This window comes from Zerene cesonia, chromosome 13, assembly GCF_012273895.1.
Source record: "Zerene cesonia ecotype Mississippi chromosome 13, Zerene_cesonia_1.1, whole genome shotgun sequence".
Classification (NCBI taxonomy): domain Eukaryota; kingdom Metazoa; phylum Arthropoda; class Insecta; order Lepidoptera; family Pieridae; genus Zerene; species Zerene cesonia.
The window spans coordinates 5,699,602-5,718,274 of record NC_052114.1 but is presented as its reverse complement, the minus strand read 5'-3'; the positions used below and the strand labels follow the sequence as shown (position 1 = coordinate 5,718,274).

Genomic DNA, 18,673 nt, shown 5'->3' with positions numbered 1-18,673 from the left:
CTTGGTTATTTATGCATATAATTATAAATGTAACCATTAATCTTCGGATTTTTTAGATTATGTATTAATTATAAACTGTAAATGAATAATCCTGGATGATTTTAGCGTTTTTTTAAAGAGCCCATGTTTAATTAAAATCAATAATTGTTAATATGACTAACACGTACATAGTACAGATTAATCATTATTTTTTTATATTTCTTTAATTCTATTCTGTTAAAAACTGCATAAAATACATATGCTTGCTCGTAACATTTTAATATGATCATCCTAAATATCAACGCCATTTTAGTGTATTCATAATTCACATAACTCAGTTATGTGCATACACTAAAGCGGCGCTGATAGTGTTAGATAGAATAATATTAAAATGTTACAATGCACTTTGTATGATATGACAATATTTAATAATAAAAGAGCATATTAATAACAAATTCATTTACAATACACATATTTACATCTACATACACGGATGGAATTATTTTAAGAATTGTTTGTCACATGAGAACTTTCTATTGTTTGTTGACTACGCTAATGCTCCCTAATGTATGTTTGATCCAATACATATTCTGTATAATACAATAATAAAACATCACACCTACTTACTTCAGTAAGCCAGTAACAATTAAATGAAAAGATAAGAGCATTCAATATACAAATCTATTTTGTGTTATGCTATAAATGGTATTAGCATACGAAAATTGTACATGCTAATTTGTTTCTCTACTCATTTCTAACGTTTTCAAGGGTTAACGTGTACGAGAAGAGGGTTGGTTTACTAGGCTCACAACAAATACAAATAAAAGCAATTCTATTAAAAAAATATAGCTTGTACTAAATTACCTGAATAAAAACAGCGCTCTTCGATTTGATGGCCCCCATCCAGTTACCATATTATCATTTTGGTTTGTTCTATCTTTATAAATTATTTGAACTGTTCATTGTACTTTCTTATTATATTACTAAGCGAACCACAACAGCGATACTAAAATTATACCCTAATAAAGAATCCAATTCCATAAACGATTTTTCTACTATTTAGAACTACTTAACAGAGCCTGGCAGCATGAGAAATTATCTATTATAGAATATTATCCTTAACGATTAAGTTCTTATCACAGGTGGATTAAGCAACACAGAAGCAGGAACTCTACCTTATACTTTATTGAAATAGAACTCTACGTTAATTGAAAACGACGTATTTATATCCAGTCTAGGCCTCTACAATTGACTTAACGCACAATCGGGAGATATGTTGTACAATAACACTAACATTCAACTGGGAAAACAGTCTATAATTTATGTGTATAACAACCATGATAAAAATTAACATTAATTAACGAATTTACTATGAACATTCGTAACGTATCGCCTCTCTGGGAGTCTTCTTTGTCCGTGCACTTGACAGTAATAGCTTTGTATTTACACAAACAAAACGTCTCAACTTTCGATTCAATGTTCTCCTTCGCGACATTCGACACGTGTAATTATGGGTGCGTGTAAGAGTTCGGAATCCACGGTTTGTTTGTTTTTTGTGTCACAGGGAATATAGAAATATAACCTCAAATAGTATTTTTATGCCACGTTCAGGATACGATTGGTGAGTTTCAGCGCAGCGGCGAGCGTTGCTCATTGCGCAGGCTCTGGCGACGAGCGCCGACCTCGCACGACCGTTCCCAGACAATTCGCTCTTCCTCTATACTCTATACGCTATACCTATTCCGCAACATTTCTATGCTTGCTCCAAATAGTGCATAACAAAAATGTACAAGTACATTCTCATGTTACCTTCTATTTATTATAATTTCTCACTTTATGTAAATTTAGATGGATTTACTTTTCAAGCGTTTTTCTATTGATCTGTTAAATAAAAAGTAAAAATTTTATTTTTTGTTTCAAGAAGAAGCAAGAAACAATTTTATTACAACATAACGTAGTTATAAAATTACTTTTCAGTTCAATCATCAATTTTATACCCAAGAACTTGACTTTAAATATCGATTGCATATTTAATGCATAATATAAAAATTTATTATCATCCTATTATTTAAATTTATTAACCTAATGTGAGACAATTGACATTATCATATTAAAGAAAAAAAAAATAAAATAAGAAACAAATAATTATTAATTTCTGTGCGTTTTATGGGGATTTTTTTTCTTTGTTAACAAGATGATATTATTACGGGATATAAAGCGTTAAGATTATAATGTAATTTGAGAAGTAACTTGTAAGGTTTCCCACCACCGTGCTGATTGTTAAGTTTTACAGATAATGATCAATATTATGTATCTTATAAGTAATCGTCATAGCCATATATATTTATTTATCACTAATAGTAACTCCGATATTGTTTGTTTTTATATTTATTGATTCGCTGACAAATTGGCTTTATTTTGATTTCAGGCTGTTTTGAATTTCAGATATAATTGAGATTAGATTGCTGCAAGTAATTAAAAAAAAAGCATTTAATTTATGACATTTCTTGTTAAGTAAAAATTATATTCCGTGGTATTTTTGAGTATATTTTACAACGTTATAATTATCGCAAACTGGATATAATTTATTATATTATTTTTGGTAAATTATTAATCTAAACATAGGTTTATGGGTTTATAAAAAGGACTTAATAATATGTTATAGACCTGTTTGATTAAAGCAACAACATAGTTAAAAGAAAGTGAATAGGATTTGTTTTTAATCCAACTTAAGGCAGGTAATGTATAAAGCATGCAACCTTTGTAGTGTGATTATTACTATATTATAAAAAATAAATTATTAATTATCAGTTATCCTCTTGTGACGACTCAGTTCAGATAGGATAATCCGGGATATAAACAAAATAAAAATATTGCCCATATGTCTTTACATTAAAGTCGCTATATCGAGAAACTATTTTTATAGTATACATACATAAAACAACTTTCAATGAAGATTATCAGAAAAGTACGCAACTGCGTTGTTTTATAGCAAAATGTTTCCATTTTTTTATATGCAAATAGCTTTATAATTAATATCAAAATGATTTATAACGATTTCAATGATGTGTTAACGATCGCTTCATTTGAATACACACAGTACAGCTAACATTGATGATGTTAGCCGCTTGAGAGCACATCAAAGAGTTTAATAGCCTATTGCTTATCAGACAGTATTATAAATAGAACCTATGTATCTCACGTATTATATACTATGTCTTTTTGTCAGCAGACCTTTTACATTACATCGTAGATATTTTACGGATAGACACAAACAATTTTGACGAACATATTTATAAAACTTTAATAAAGTACTAAGTACTGTATTTGAACTGCTATATACTTATGTTTGTTTTCTCATACCACATTTCATTTATCCAACAATAGTTGAATAGCTATAGTGCTTTTATCATGTTATCAAAGCATCCAATATTATAATTAATTTCTTCCCAAACCAATTATTTAATTGACTAGCTTAAAGGTATATCGATGCTTGTTGACATAATATACAACCTTTTAATCGAAAATAAGTGAAGATTCAGTATTCACTTACCTCACTAGAAGTCAAATAACAAATTCTGGAATCCGTGCTATCGATGGAAGCTTGCTGCACGATGCCGTACCGCGTTGACTCCCGATCGCTCGTGTACTCTGAGCGAATGCTGTCTTGACGATCAAATACACCTCTGAAACAAGAACTTTGATTTACCTTCTTTGTATCTACTTCAATTGGTGCAGGAAAGCATCTTGTTGCAAATAGCTTGCGGTGGATAAAGAATTTTAATACGTGTAAACGAATGTAGAACGTTTTTTAAACCTGTACAGGCGAACCATGATTAAAAATAGGCCACGATGATGACTTATTTTATACCAAATAATTATGAAATTCAATTTATCACTTGCTATTTAATTTGGTTCTTTACTTAAACCTGAAAAACTGTTAGCTGGCAAGAACAGACATGATTTTATTCTAAAATAATGCCTATTAGTTTCATATTTTAAATATAATCTACCGGCAAACAACATGTATTGGATTTTAAATGTATAAAATATTGCAACTTTTGAATTGCAAAATCTCACAGACGTTCGATGTGGATTGTCAATATGTACATTTTGAAGCATGTATGCTAAACGATGTACATGAAACTATTCTGTAACGTTGCATGGTATAAGTAAAAAGTATCAAAAATATCAGATCATCACTTAATACGTTCTATTGTGATTTGCCTCACCAAGCCAATGGACGAGTATAGAAAGCGACGTGACAGTTAATTTGCGGTCTCTGTATTGAGCCAGTGATGAAAATGGATTTTGCTAGAGTTCGAAATTTCAGCTTCAGTAATCTCAACTGTTACGCGGAGGCAAAATCGCCACAAGCATTCGCTTGTAATGAGCTCGTGTGGAGGATTTACGACTGATGTACAATGCTGGTTACGAGGAGAGAGAGCTCCAAACACGCCTTATTCATTACCTCAAAGTGGTGGTCGCCATAAAGAGAATGTACACATAAAACACAAGAATAGATAGACATAAAACTTCTACTATATATTGATACATTTGATGTCATACTTATCATAAAGAGTAAGGATATACATTGACGTATTAAATAAAAAAAACTAAACGATTAGATTATTAAAGAAATAAACGAAGAAGCATCATTAAGTAATAATTATGCTTATTACTTTGTGCGTATACAGAAATTAAGAAAGATATTTTATTACGCAATAATCGAGTCATGCGGATCACCTAGCACCGGGGAATTGTCATTAATTTCTCATTAAAGATCGAGGCCAAGGGGGACTATTTGTCAACTCCTAATAAGTTCACAGTAGAGCTCATAGAAGTTTATCGATTAGTAACTTTACCGCTATTTGAATATATATTTTTAAGGATATGTTTAATTTTTGTTAACACACAACAAATAAAATTCTGTTTAGTTGAAGTTAGAAGAAATACAATGTGGCTAGTTTAAAAAATGAGCTTTCTAATCGTTGTCATTTAGTCAGTTATCAATAAGTATAATAAGACGTTAGTGTGTTAATTGTACAATGTATACTAAAGTAGCTTAAGTATTGTCTATGGTTTGCTACAAGTATACCGTGATTATTTCTACCAAAACTCGGCACTTACACTATTTTTGTATCCTTTATCGTACAACAATCGTTTTTACAGCACCATCTAAATATATATATGACAAGAAAATGTTTTGAAGCCTTACATTTCACTTTTTTGCATTTAAATAATAAGCCCATTAATGCTAGTGCTTAATAACATTATTAAGAAAAATAAAAAATTAAACAGTGTGACAATTTATCCGGATATTGTATCAATAATTTACTGTTTTCAGGCTGGGTACTATGCGAATAATTTTTAATTAATTATCTGCATAAAATTAGATTTTTTAAGTAAAAAGAGGATACCAGATAATAAGCGGGCATTTTGAGACATATTTTACCGCTTTTTAAAAGGTAAATGATAAGATAATGATTCTATGCGGAAATAAAGAAGGAACTGGGACGGATTAGAAAAAACATATGAGCATGATAAAAATGGGTTAGCGGGGCGAAGCGACGAGCGTGTTAGGTTGACTTTATACCACCGCACGAGCTGAACGAGCGAATCGAGCATGCCGGCAAGCGCTAGATTCGACTTTAGGGCGTTTCCCATTCTAACAGAACATGAATCAGATTTAGTTCTTGTATTTTATTAATAAGTCTCGATTTAGAGTTCTTACACTCACTATTAATTAGCAATAGATTTATAACAATAGTACCAATTTGTACCACATAATTGCTAACACTATTTATTGTCTTAATTTTTTATCAGTAAATAAAACAGTCTTTGCATGTTTAACCGGATTAATTAAATAAATTACTCGTGCAGTAGCCGGAATAATAATAAAAAGTTATCCGTAGTTGATAGATTCAGTCAAGATAAAATTCTACATAATTGAGTTACATAAGTTAGTACAAACTGTATTTTGACGGTAAAAGACTTGAATAGAAAGTTGCAAAAGTATCAGCATAATGCTAATTAAGGAAATAGTTTTGCGGTTCTGGCAAAGTTAGACACTTCTCAGAACATCTCATAACAAAGTGAAATTAAAGTTTACAACCCACATGATAATATAGGAATAGAAATAAAAGTTCCATAAGTTCGTGTTCATTTTGAAAACTCTTTACTTTTTACAATTGTAGCATGAGCGTTTGAGTGAACTCAACGCGGACGTCAAAGGTCACAGAAAAATTGATTTTCAGGAAATTCTGTACCTTATATAGTGTTTCAATAAAATTTTGCTTTAGGCCTGTATTTTTATTTTGGTACAAGATAAATTTAGCCCTAATAAAATGTGATAAAAAATAATATTATTTCAGAAAACAATATCGTAATAGATTTAAAATGTATTGAGAGAGCGGGAATGTGAAAGCGAGAATAGGGGTAGGAGGACCTATTATTCCGTTTCACGTGCTCTTCAAGTTGCAGGAATTGCATCAATCAAGTTTCATTTGTTTTATTTTTTTAACTGATTACAAGATAAAGCCTCGGGAAAGATCTAAAGCAATAAGCTAAGCTATTGATCGCTGAGGTGTGTATAGTAATAGTTAAAATCGTTGTTCGGTCACATTCACCGCAGAAAATATGTCAGAAGGCTGTAGGTATATCTGCTACGAATAGAAACGTGTAGCAATTTTCATAGTAGTTTAATATAAAAAGACCGTAGGCTGTAATGGTAGGGGATTATCCAATATTCAGTTGATAGGAAGCTATAAACTGGAAGAACATACATAGATTTATAAAACACTTGCAGCGGGACTGAAATGAAATTTTATTACATATTGGACGCTTACCGTTGTTCGAAGCTATCAGCGCGATTGCTTCTATATCCGGAGTCGTTTAAGCTTCCCTCGTGCCGCAGGCTGGGGAGCGAGTCCCACGGCGAGCGGCGCGGGCCCGGAGGCTGGGTGCCGCGCCACCCGTCTGAGTGCCGGTACCAAGCGGAGCGGGCCGACTCGCCGATACATGACGCGCAGCGAGATGCGCTCACGAAACTACACAATTTATTGTTCTAATCATAAAACCATACACCAAAAAGTAATAATTATTCTTAACTATTAGTTAAATTCCTCTGTGCTCGTAAATGTTAGCATAATTCGTATAAAGCTTTTAGCAAACTTTATACGATGACATATGAGATCAGCTCGTTGGTCAGTACAAAATGCTAGTTTTGCAGTAAAATGAAAAACGAATTGTGAATTTATATCATAAAAGAAAAATATATTATCCCATACGTAAAAAGTACTCCACCGTATTTTGCAATTGCACACTCGAGGCCCGTGTACCCTCTGAACTACCTACGTATATTGTACGGCACTCTTCACAAATATGGCCTTCAATGTAACTTTACGTCGAAACGTTTTGTTGCCGTATGTATAGGAATGCACTATTTCAAAGCAATTATTCCACGTTCGCAGCTGTATTTCAAGATGAGCATTTCTCATTACATTGTTGAGGGGCTGCGCGTATATTGGATACCTTCGTAATAATTTATACATGATCTAGCTAGGTTACTGACACAATTTCTGCAAGATTAACATATGAGACTGTGGTTAAATTGTTGCTTGTGTTTTATAATATTATAATTGAATTGTTATAAATCTGTGTAATTGTAATTTATTCTCAAGACATCATAAGAAAAGACAGAAACATTATCAGGAGCTTACACAGTAGGAATCACAGTATTATTTGTACCGGTTGGCCTAAATATGTATCTGTTTTCCAGATATCCAATGTAAGAAACTATTTAAAACTTTTCCTCACTCCCAAAAATAATTTAAATAATCCTTCTAGGTACGTATATAAATGATATATACCTAACTATTGTGACGGGCGTATTTGCGAAATTCCCAAGACATACGGCACCATTCTCCCGGCTAGGTAGAGTTTTCGAGTCTATAACGACTCCAATACCTTCTCTATTAAGAGTAGGTATTACCTCTGAGACGCTTTATCAAGATGAATGCTTGGTGTGAGTGACATATTATTACAACTCAACCAGGTAGTCCCGCTGTTATATAAAGCCCCATTACATTTAATACATCCTACTCAAAGTTTCTTTCTCTGTTTATTCATTTTTTATTTATTTTAGAAAATAAGAATATAAGGGTTAAGTAGGCAATATAGATAAAAATAAGAGAGTAATATACTATAATACACATTCACAAAGATAAAAATGAGACACATTGATGTCTAATATTACTCCCAATAAGTCAAATATTAAATTATATTAGTAGGCCTACCTACTACATCCTAATATTTTTCATTAAACCACTTTGAGGATATACTGTAATTTGGAATACAGTAGTGTATATTTTTTATTCCGCAGTCATATAGAATTTCAAATATTGTATATACCTTCTAATTATTCTTTGAATTATTGCAGATTTGATTATTCTAATACAACGACAGACACAAAATTTATAAAAAGAAGCACGCACGTTTCCTATAGTTACACTGTCACAGAATTCTAAATTGTAGGCTGATCCTTTTCTAATACAACGGGATTAAACGGCTTTTCAAAATGGATTTGTCTGCATGTCTAATTAAAACGGAAGCTATTGAATGAATAGTAAAGAGATAAATTAATTTCTATTTATATTGTTTATCATTGTATATCAAACATGCATAAAAATTTGGAAAAAGTTAAATTAAATTCATAAATAATGATAGCACCCGTGTTCCGGTAATTAATGAGTTTTTAATTTATTTTCACATAAATATTCTATCTTGAAAATGTTTTGACATTAATGATGAAGTGAGATTACTTCAGAGCTTTATGGGTGTTTAATTGAATCGTTTAAATATACATTTTGATAAATAATGATAATGACAAGAGCACGAGTCCAACAACTGAATTAATATTAATTCTGATGTCTCATTTAGCTGTTTTTCTTGACATGTTGTCACGAGCAAAATGCGACCATGACCATTTGGAATTGACTGGACTGATGGAGTAGTTTATCAGTACATTTATTTATTTTTACTTAACAGTCATATTGATTGTCCTATTCAAGGTAAATTCATTGCTTGTGTCCCCAATAATTAGAAGGGATCATTGTAGTGAAATAATGGTAGAAATCCACTGAGTAGTGAAAAGTCTTCCTCTATCTAAATCTTTTATAAGCTCATTCGACAGTTTATCTTTTTTCAATTCAAAATTGTTAAAATCTGTAAAACTGCTGCAGACTAGTCGAAACAATCAGAATTACATTTCTAATTGAATCGTGTTATAGAATTATTGACAAAATTACTAAATCATCGAGATATTTCGTTAAACGTTATATAATATATATAATACTTGCTGACCCTTTCCATTAACTATCTTTCAGAGTAATATTCAAGGGTAATATATAAAATATGGAAGCTAATATATAAAATATCTCGGGAGGACCATCTTGAGAGAAATGACGCGGGTAGCGACACAAAAAGTTCAAGTCTTTAAGTCAAAAGGATGTCACATAAAAGCCATTCAATTATCATTATTTGATCCATATTTAAGAAGTATTGATTTTATTGGATAGAAGTACCGAATACGTTTTTAAATGGGACGCATTTATTATTTAGTCATATTATCAAATTAGAACAGAATCCAATGGTAATCCAATGGTAAAAAAACATCACATAACTAACATAGTTTAAGTTATATTAAATAAACTAAGAAGTAGGCCTCTATAGCTCAAATAACAAAACATTATTATAATATTAAATGAATAATAATAAAGTGTGTTTGCATGAAATATAAAGTTTAACGGAGTTATAGTTACAAGTTAATCTAATAAAATACACATTGTATACATTTTTAACACATTTAAAATCGAACAATATGTAATCTATATAATTTATGCTGCACATAAGAAAATTATATTTTATTGAGTTGGTATTTGTCTTTGTTTTATTTATCTCTGAATTATACAAGGTCGCTACAATTAGGTGACCCCGAACATCATGGATACAGCATAGTCTGGTATATCAGCTTGAACTAAGGTCGCCAAATTGTAGTGACCTTGTATACTTCGGTGATATTAATGGTAAATGTTTCACAGTAAGTGACGACAATTCTATCTACCGACTTCCAAAAAATGGAAGAAGATTCTTAATTCGACTTTCTTTTATTTTCTTTGTTTCCTCAGACACCTCGCATGTGTAAATCGATCGAATCGATTTTCATGATAATTTTTTTTAGTTTTAACTTTTTGGCATAGTTTCGAAAATATAAGGTGAACCACCAGCTTAGCTCACCGCCCATGAACATTCGTAGAGGCCTCTGTGAATGTTCAAGCATTGCTTTAGGATATTTCAGGGTTAAGGGATGAAGGTCAAGAGAAAGGGATAAGAGGGAAAGGATTGCTTGGAAAAAAGGAATGGACTGGGAAGAGTGAGAAAACGGATCCCAAAATTTCGAGGCGAAGCTTTTTTCTGAAAAATAATTATATCGCAGCCAAATACCAACTGATGAACAAATAATCTTCTTATGCTCCAATATTATGTAAGTATACGGAACAACTACAATTACTCGAAATACCAAATCAATAGCAAAACCCTAAAAAGAAATTTCGATAAAAATAAAAGCACATAAACAGAACCTTTGATCTAAATAAGACCGGGAAATATACTCGTATATCAATAATATTGAACTTTTAACGTTTTATACTAAGAATAAAAAAAAGATTTAACATAGAGAAAAATAATTTAATTCTCTTAACGAATTAATTTTACGTTGGGAGATCACACAATATCATTGGTTCAGAAAATAGTTAGATAGTTATTAGTTATAAATAACTTTTATTACAAGTGCCTAAGTGAGACGTATATGTGAAAAAGTTTTTTCGATAAAAGAACTTACCTTGATTGATGATCGCTCAAGTATCCTTGGTCCCGATCCCTCACTCGATCCCTGCAAAAACATGCTTGAATAAAATGCGCATCGTAAAAATGTTTTTAAAATATGAAGAATAAATAAATATTAACTAATTTGGTAGGAAACATATTAATATAAAAGAATACACTGGCTGATTTTATAAGTCTTGTTCTTTGCATAATATAAATGGACAAACAATTTGAATGTGGAATTGGAAGAATCAATTATAATTTTGACCAACCTTGTGTTATGATCGCTCAAATATCCCCTTTCGCGCTCACGTTCTCTTTCCCGCTCCCTCATTAATTCATTGCGGTCGCTAAAACAATGTGAAAGATAAAGAATTTCAATCAAAAGGCAATTTCTTCTTAAATTATACAAACGCAACATTCAATACAAACATTGCTAAAGCAAAAAAGTAAAACACCCGAAGATCTATTGATTGTACGATATAACAAAGCTCGAGATAAAACTTGTTGGAAATGTATTTGAATAATTCATAAAATTCTGATAACTTTTTCAGAGTTGTAATCCACTCAATGTTTTTATACTGCATATAAATTCCTCATTAATTCTATTTCAACTAGGTCACCATAATTGCATTCACATTACTCGAGGTGTTAAAATATTTATCTAGATATTCTACATCTAGTCTGCTGATATAAATATAGGCTTGATATAAATGCATTTTCTTATATGCATCCGTATATCATATATAACTGAAGGAACATAATTTACTCGTTTCAAAGCTGTTCGCTTTAAAATGTTGCAACTCACCGTTTTAAAAGACTACAATAAATTAATAGTAAATACAATTAATAAATAATTACTGATAAACACAATTATATTAAATTTATATACAGTCATCAAAAATCAAACAAAATTATGTAGAATGAAAGTTATTTTCCACCTGAACAGATCAGTACTTCTTTGCCGGCTTTGAACGTTTTTTGATCGAAGAACTTCAATTAAGTTTCTTCCTAATTAATTAAATTGTAAGTGTAAATAAAAAAGAAATCCTCGAGGTTTTTATAACTTTCAACGAGTCTGTTCCTCTTCAATGTGGTTAAAGAGATGCTATTAAGTGTTTTTCAACTTTTGAATAGCGATTTATTTTCGTCTTGAGTTTTTAAATGTGTAAGTTCCATTTAAGTCGTTGTAAGAATTTTTTTCTAATAAAAATAAAATTATTACCAAACGAATGATCAATTGATAACTTAGTAAATAGGTAAAACCTAACACTTCGTTTACCGACTATTTCATATAAAAAAGGTTATTATTAAACTTATTTATTATTATATATTGTAATGGCTAATTGTAGTAAGGCAAAATTTTATTTAAACTTTTGTATACATAATCAGATATACAATATAATTAAAGTAACCTCGAAGAGACTAAAAAAAACCTTAGCTAATCCGGATCAATCCGGAAACCGTTAGCTTATGTTGTTTAAAAGCATGTGAGACAGTAATCTTGTTATCAACGCGGAAAATATTAAGGTAGCTTTGGAAAATTTCATGTAAATGCTTTTTTTTCCTTAAAATGTTATTTTACGTTCCTTATAATATTAACGAAATATAAATATAATACGTACGGTATTATATTTATATTTATTAATATGTAACATTGACACATCCGCCTCCTTGGTACAGTGGTTAACGCGTGAGCGTAGAACCGAGGGGTCCTGGGTTCGAATCCCGGTGGGGACGCACAAAACAAAAATGTCTCGGTCTGACAGGACATAGAAGGCTGATCACCTACTTGTCCCTAAAGAAAATCGATCAGTGAAACGGATGTACATCATCTGCCCCATACCCCACTAGGGGACACGGGACTTTTTTTTTAACATTGACACATAAATAAACTATGCGTATATTATTTATTATGTTTATAAAGAAAGTAGGCTTTAATCAATTTTTAAAGGATCTCATAGGTTGGGTGCATCCAATCGTTTCAAGAAAGGCATTTCATAAACGGTGTGCCGATACAATAATAGATGAGCTATATAATATACTTCCACGCACAGGTAAACGAGTGAGAAAGACATAAGAGGATTTTAAGAGTATATGAGTTCCAAAAGAGCTAATGAATATTCACTTTCAAGTAGCTAGGAGTACTGGGATTAAAAATAATGACAAAGAAAGATGAGCGATGATAGTGTTTGAGCACTCCACCCAGGTGTATTGGAAACTATTTGACCATATACTTCACTTATGGCATATAATCTGACGTAAATATTTTGTCATCGCCCAAGTGTATTGAACTGATTGTTTTAGAAGTTCGTATAAAAGGGGTCTGCGCAGTATAGAGTGCAGCTTATTATAGCTCTGAGAAACTTGCAGATGCATATACTCTTTAGCTAAATGTCTGGACGTATTGCATTCATGATAGAACATCATCGATACTGATGCAAATATATTTTACATTAGATATAGACATAGAGAACTATACAGTATGAAAATGCCATTATGATCCACTGAATTGCACGGGTAATTCGACCGATTTTATATTTAAGCTGAACAATTGACGTATATTATAAATAAAGATTTATGGATTATACATATTATTTATATGCATATTATTACTCAAAATTAATTTCGTTACATTTTTCATTCAGTCATTGAAGCGTTTCAAAATACAGGATTAAATTGTGAAAAATTTTATAATGGTTTTGTTTTTGTAACTAATTAAATATGCGTAAAAAGAATCGTATATTTGTTTATGTTTGAGTTATGATTATGCATGTAAAAAATAAACTCTATCTGAAACCCATCTGCAAACGTAACTATGTCACATAATTCTTTCAAATCATTAAAGGATTCAATTCAAATGCGTAAATCATTCATCAACTATAATCATGTTCTATTTTGAAGGTATGAAGCAATGAGATTTTAAACGTAACCTTTTATTGTTTAGAAATTGAATTTACCCAATTTAAATAGACTAAATAGCATTTTTGGGGTTTTCACACGCATTCTATTATTATACATGTGCCTTATAAGAGCTACTTCAGTATTTGCGATTGAGCGTCCCTTTGTCAAACCAAATTACTTGGCGTCATCAGTAAATTATTTGATACAAAGTGTCTATATAGAAAACGGTTTGATATTAACTTCTCGAAGAAATCATTTAAAATTGGTAAAATGGGGATAGGTTTGTATATAGTTGAACTCCACTCTATTATGGTCTCCCGATATATTATATTTTAATAAACCATTATACGGTATAAAGCAAAATGGAAAAAGTTGTAGACGAATCAAATTGCTCCGAATATTGACTTGTCTAATTTTCTTTAGGATTGCATTGCAAGTTTAGGAGATACAGTTTAAATTCCTTTTATCAAGATGGCGATACGTCTATAAAATGTAATTGCATCTTCTGAATTACACGCGCTAATGCTTTAAAAATGTAACATTTCATTTCATATCAATATATCCTCCATTACTGTTTAAAATATGTTGTATTCACTGGCTGTCGATGCCTATAAACAATATTGTAACGCTCCAGCTTAACATAAGCGAGATCAATGCTACCTTAAAACTACAGAAAGATTTACAATATTAGTTCGTTCTTTACGTTTTATACCGCTATGTGCAATACTTCGTGAAAAGTATTGTTCCAAAAACATATGATTTTACTAAGGAGAGAACGCACGGGACATGGCGACCGTATTGCCGGACTTTAAGACAGGACAACACTCTCTTCTTTAATATCACCAACTGTTTGGAAGCTCGGCATAAACGAGTTAATTTTAATTGTCCGTTGTGGGGCAAAAGAATTAAGTATTAAACTTGGCGCGCACTTGTCGACTGTCATTTAAATTATAGACATACACTTTTTGTATGTAATTTCCAATATTTACTAACAACTGAGAATATTAAGCCTGACACATAAAATAATTTATTGTAATTCTAATTAACAAATAATTCTATTTCTATTGTATGTTTTGATGGACTACAGAAAGAGTCTACTTATCTCGTTTTAACCTAGTTTAGGGCTAGATTTATCGCCACTATAAAATCTAAAAAATATTCTAGCATTTGCTTTCCTTTCCTTTCTACTTACTACTTACTATCTATCTATCACGACCTATCCACTCAAATCGGTTTTTATTGAATATTATAATAGATAAATGTTATTTCACTGAGTTTGTTTCATTGTTATATTCCAACATAATACAGGATACTTATTTAAGGATACAGGGCAATTGTTTAAGAAAAGTCTGATACTTTCAACAGATGACAAAAATTTGATAGGACACATTTACATCATACTTCGACAATATTTCCATAAACATTAATCAAATCAATCATCCAAAATGTTTGAGAATAAATACATTGATTACAACTATGTTTGGAGTGAATATACTATTTCAAAGAAGGAAAACCCTTTTTCAATGTCACGGGAATTCTTTTTTTTTTTTTTTTTTTTATGTCACAGTCGGCAATGGAGCTGGTGGGACGCCTGATGGTAGCGCCACCACCACCCATGAACATTTGTAGAGGCATAAGGTCCATTGCAGACCTTACGCCTCTACACATGGATTGCCGACTTTAAATTGGGAAGGGAATAAGAAAGGATTTTTGAGAGGAATAAAGGACAGGACTAGGAAGGGTTAGGAAAAGGATATGGGCCTCCGGCTCCCCCACTCACCGAACGAAACACAGCAAAATGCTATTTCACGCCGGTCTTCTGTGGGGGTGTGGTACTTCCCCGGTGCGAGCTGGCACAATTCGTGCCGAAGCGTGCTCGACTACCACATACAATTCGAATAAAATGTTGAAAAATTTCACTTTTGCTTAATTAAAAACGAAGTCTTCCTTTAAAAAAGCCTTCGTTTTTCGTTTCATTTCGCTTTCGTGTACTTTCAGTAACTGGTTTTCTTTTAGGTTCAATAGATTCGCGTAATAAACATTATCAGAATATATGTGCTTGACTTTCATAAGAAAAAAGTTCACATACATACATAAGTAATGTGGGAATCGAGCACGCCACGGGCCAGCTCGCACCGGGGAAGTATCACACCCCAACAGAAACCCGGCGTGAAATAATAGCTTGTTGTGTTTCATACGGAGAAAGGAACGGCCGGTGGCCCCTTTTCCTCACCCTTCTCAGTCCATTTCTTGTTTCCCGTCGTCAATCCTTTCCCTATCCCTCCCACCATAAAAGCGAGCAACGCTTTCGCAGAGTCACTACCTCTGCAAATGTTCATGGGCGGTGGTGATCGCTTACCATCAGGCGAACCACCAGATCAGATGCCCGCTGTGAGATAAAAAGCATTACATAGACTACAAAACAACATTATCTTAAGAAAATGTTTTACCTGTAGTACCCATCTCGATCAGAGCGTGCACTGTGTTGCCGTTCCACCCCCATGCGATGCGGTAGTGGCAATGTTGACGAACGACTACCACCTCCTGAGCATTGAGATCCAGGACCTATTAAATCAATAGATAAAATATTCTTAACTTTTTATTAGAAAGAGGTAGAACCTGATAAATTTTTGCTATTCATAAGAGATAACATTTTTACTAAATATTATTTGATTATCAAAATCATGATATAGGATATCTTGTAAAAGCTCCATAATTCGTTATATAAATTCGATAGTTTCGAAATAATGAGAATCAACGGCCAAATACAATCTATGGGTTTTCGTAACTCTTTATTTTAATACACAGCAAGTCACTAAAGCTTTGTTAAACTTAGTAAATAAGGAAACCTACTTTTCTACGGAACTCATGTTAATTGTATGGGAAATACATATTTATCGCTGTATTTTAAAGAAGTTCCTGTTGTTACTTTACTCATTTGATTACATTCTTCCGTTGTCAGTGTAAAGCTATATAATGTTTATAGAATAATTTTCTATGCACGCTTATTATTTATTATGCCCTGTTTGAACCCGCATATTTGTCCTTATAAAGTTAAGGTAGTAAATTAAGTTATCCTAGAATCTTTCTTACCATCTTACTTTTTTACTACTTAGTAAAAAAGTAAGATGGTAAGAAAGTGAAATGTTAAATAGCTATTACAATTAACTTCACCTTGTGAAAAACAAAAAAAACATGAATAATTAATGATATTTCTTAAAAACAAAAACCAGTTGATAATGGAAATGTATAAAATTGGTACTAAAGTTTAGTTATAAAAAAAGTAACCCGTTTTTTTCTTTCAGAATAATAGAAATTCCAAGCACCAAATGCGACTCAAATTATTAACTAAAAAGTATTGTCAAATTTATATTTTACAGCAAATTGATTAAATCTAGTGTTTACTTACGTCTCCTTGGTGGATAGGGACTTCGCTGATTTGAGGGAGGCAGATTATCATTGTATTCTGTAAAATAAAGCATTAATAAATGAACATTGTAATACGATTAGAAAATTATACCAATAGAAAAAATAACTATATCATTATATCAAGTATCCATTTTGAACCTTACAATTTTCTGAAAATGTTATTTTTGTAATAATAGTATAATTAATATGATTACTATTTTTTTACTATATATTATAAATAGATAATTGATCAAAATAGGATTAAATTAAAACGACATATTTATTTATCACGTACCCAAATCCTCCATGCTTTGGCTCAGCAGGGCTTCAAAGGTATGAAGGCTATAACTCTCAGCATCCATTCCTTTTGCAAGAGTGTTTCTCAAATGCATCTCGTACTCCAGGAGGAGCCGAGAGGTCGGTGACCCCGGCGCTGGTGTTGCACTTTGTTGAGACGCTTGGCGTGAAAGACATGGTTTCTGTGAATAAATTTCAGTATTACAATAAAAGTTTATTATCTATAATATGTATTTCTTTTTTAGCTTTGAAGATTCACTTATATTATTTTATTCAACGTTCGCAATAATCTTTTGCACCTGGCTGGTCACGAGACACGATAAAAAAAATTGTATTATTTTAACTGAAATCGTGATAGTATACACATATAACAATTAATAATAAATAATAACACCTCTACTAAGTATAATTTTTTACCTAATGTTACTCGAGCTTTTATTTCGCGCATATTTCTCTCGCGCGTTTCGTTACCGTTACGTTACGTATGTTACGATATCTATATTACAAATCTATCCGATGATTTGATTTCTTAATAATTATTAATATTATTGATGTCCATATGTCCTATCTCGGGTCTCAAACAATCTTTGTAAATTTCGTCCAACCGTTTCAGAGATTTAGAAGAGACACGTACGATAGATAGACAGAGTTACTTTCGCATTTATAATATTGAGTATGAATAGATGAAAGATTATTGGCAATAATAAAATAAGTGAGTATTATTTTATTTATAGCGTCGTATTGATCGGTTATCACAGGGAATACATGCCATATGATGATGCTGCCTCGGGTCCCTGCGCTGGCAGTGTTCTTGGTCGGAGTTGCCGTTCGACGAGGAGGGTGTAGTGGCATAGCACTGGTTGTCGAACATGACGTTGTCGGAAGGCGGTGACACGTCGCGTTCACCGCCCAGCTCCAAGTACAGCCCGCGGCCTGGGTACCCACTCGGCGCGGCGCCCACGCCAACCCCGCGGCTAAACATACGAGAGAAATTTTGGACTTTGTCTTCCAACAAATTAACAAGAAATAATTAATGAATTAACATTATATATGGACAAACACCACTCTCTTTGCAGCAAAACAACAACCCGGTCAAGAATGTGAATTCTATGAGAATGAGTATATTAAACGACTGCATTTTAACCCCATAATGTATACGAATTCTATCCTAATAGTTCTGTTCTTGAAGGTTTCAATATAG

General features: G+C 32.1%; 1 protein-coding gene across 1 annotated transcript in view; it reads right to left on the bottom strand.

Annotated features, from left to right (window-relative positions):
- LOC119831579 overlaps positions 1 to 18,673 on the bottom strand; it is a 74,749-nt gene that overhangs the window by 45,546 nt on the left and 10,530 nt on the right. The window contains exons 13-20 of the mRNA XM_038354993.1: positions 18,242 to 18,446; positions 17,471 to 17,654; positions 17,177 to 17,233; positions 16,218 to 16,332; positions 11,136 to 11,213; positions 10,880 to 10,930; positions 6,828 to 7,028; positions 3,533 to 3,665 (exon numbers count right to left, since the gene is read on the bottom strand). Of these exons, the coding sequence (XP_038210921.1) occupies positions 3,533 to 3,665; positions 6,828 to 7,028; positions 10,880 to 10,930; positions 11,136 to 11,213; positions 16,218 to 16,332; positions 17,177 to 17,233; positions 17,471 to 17,654; positions 18,242 to 18,446 (1,024 nt within the window). The remainder of the gene's footprint in view (positions 1 to 3,532; positions 3,666 to 6,827; positions 7,029 to 10,879; positions 10,931 to 11,135; positions 11,214 to 16,217; positions 16,333 to 17,176; positions 17,234 to 17,470; positions 17,655 to 18,241; positions 18,447 to 18,673) is intronic.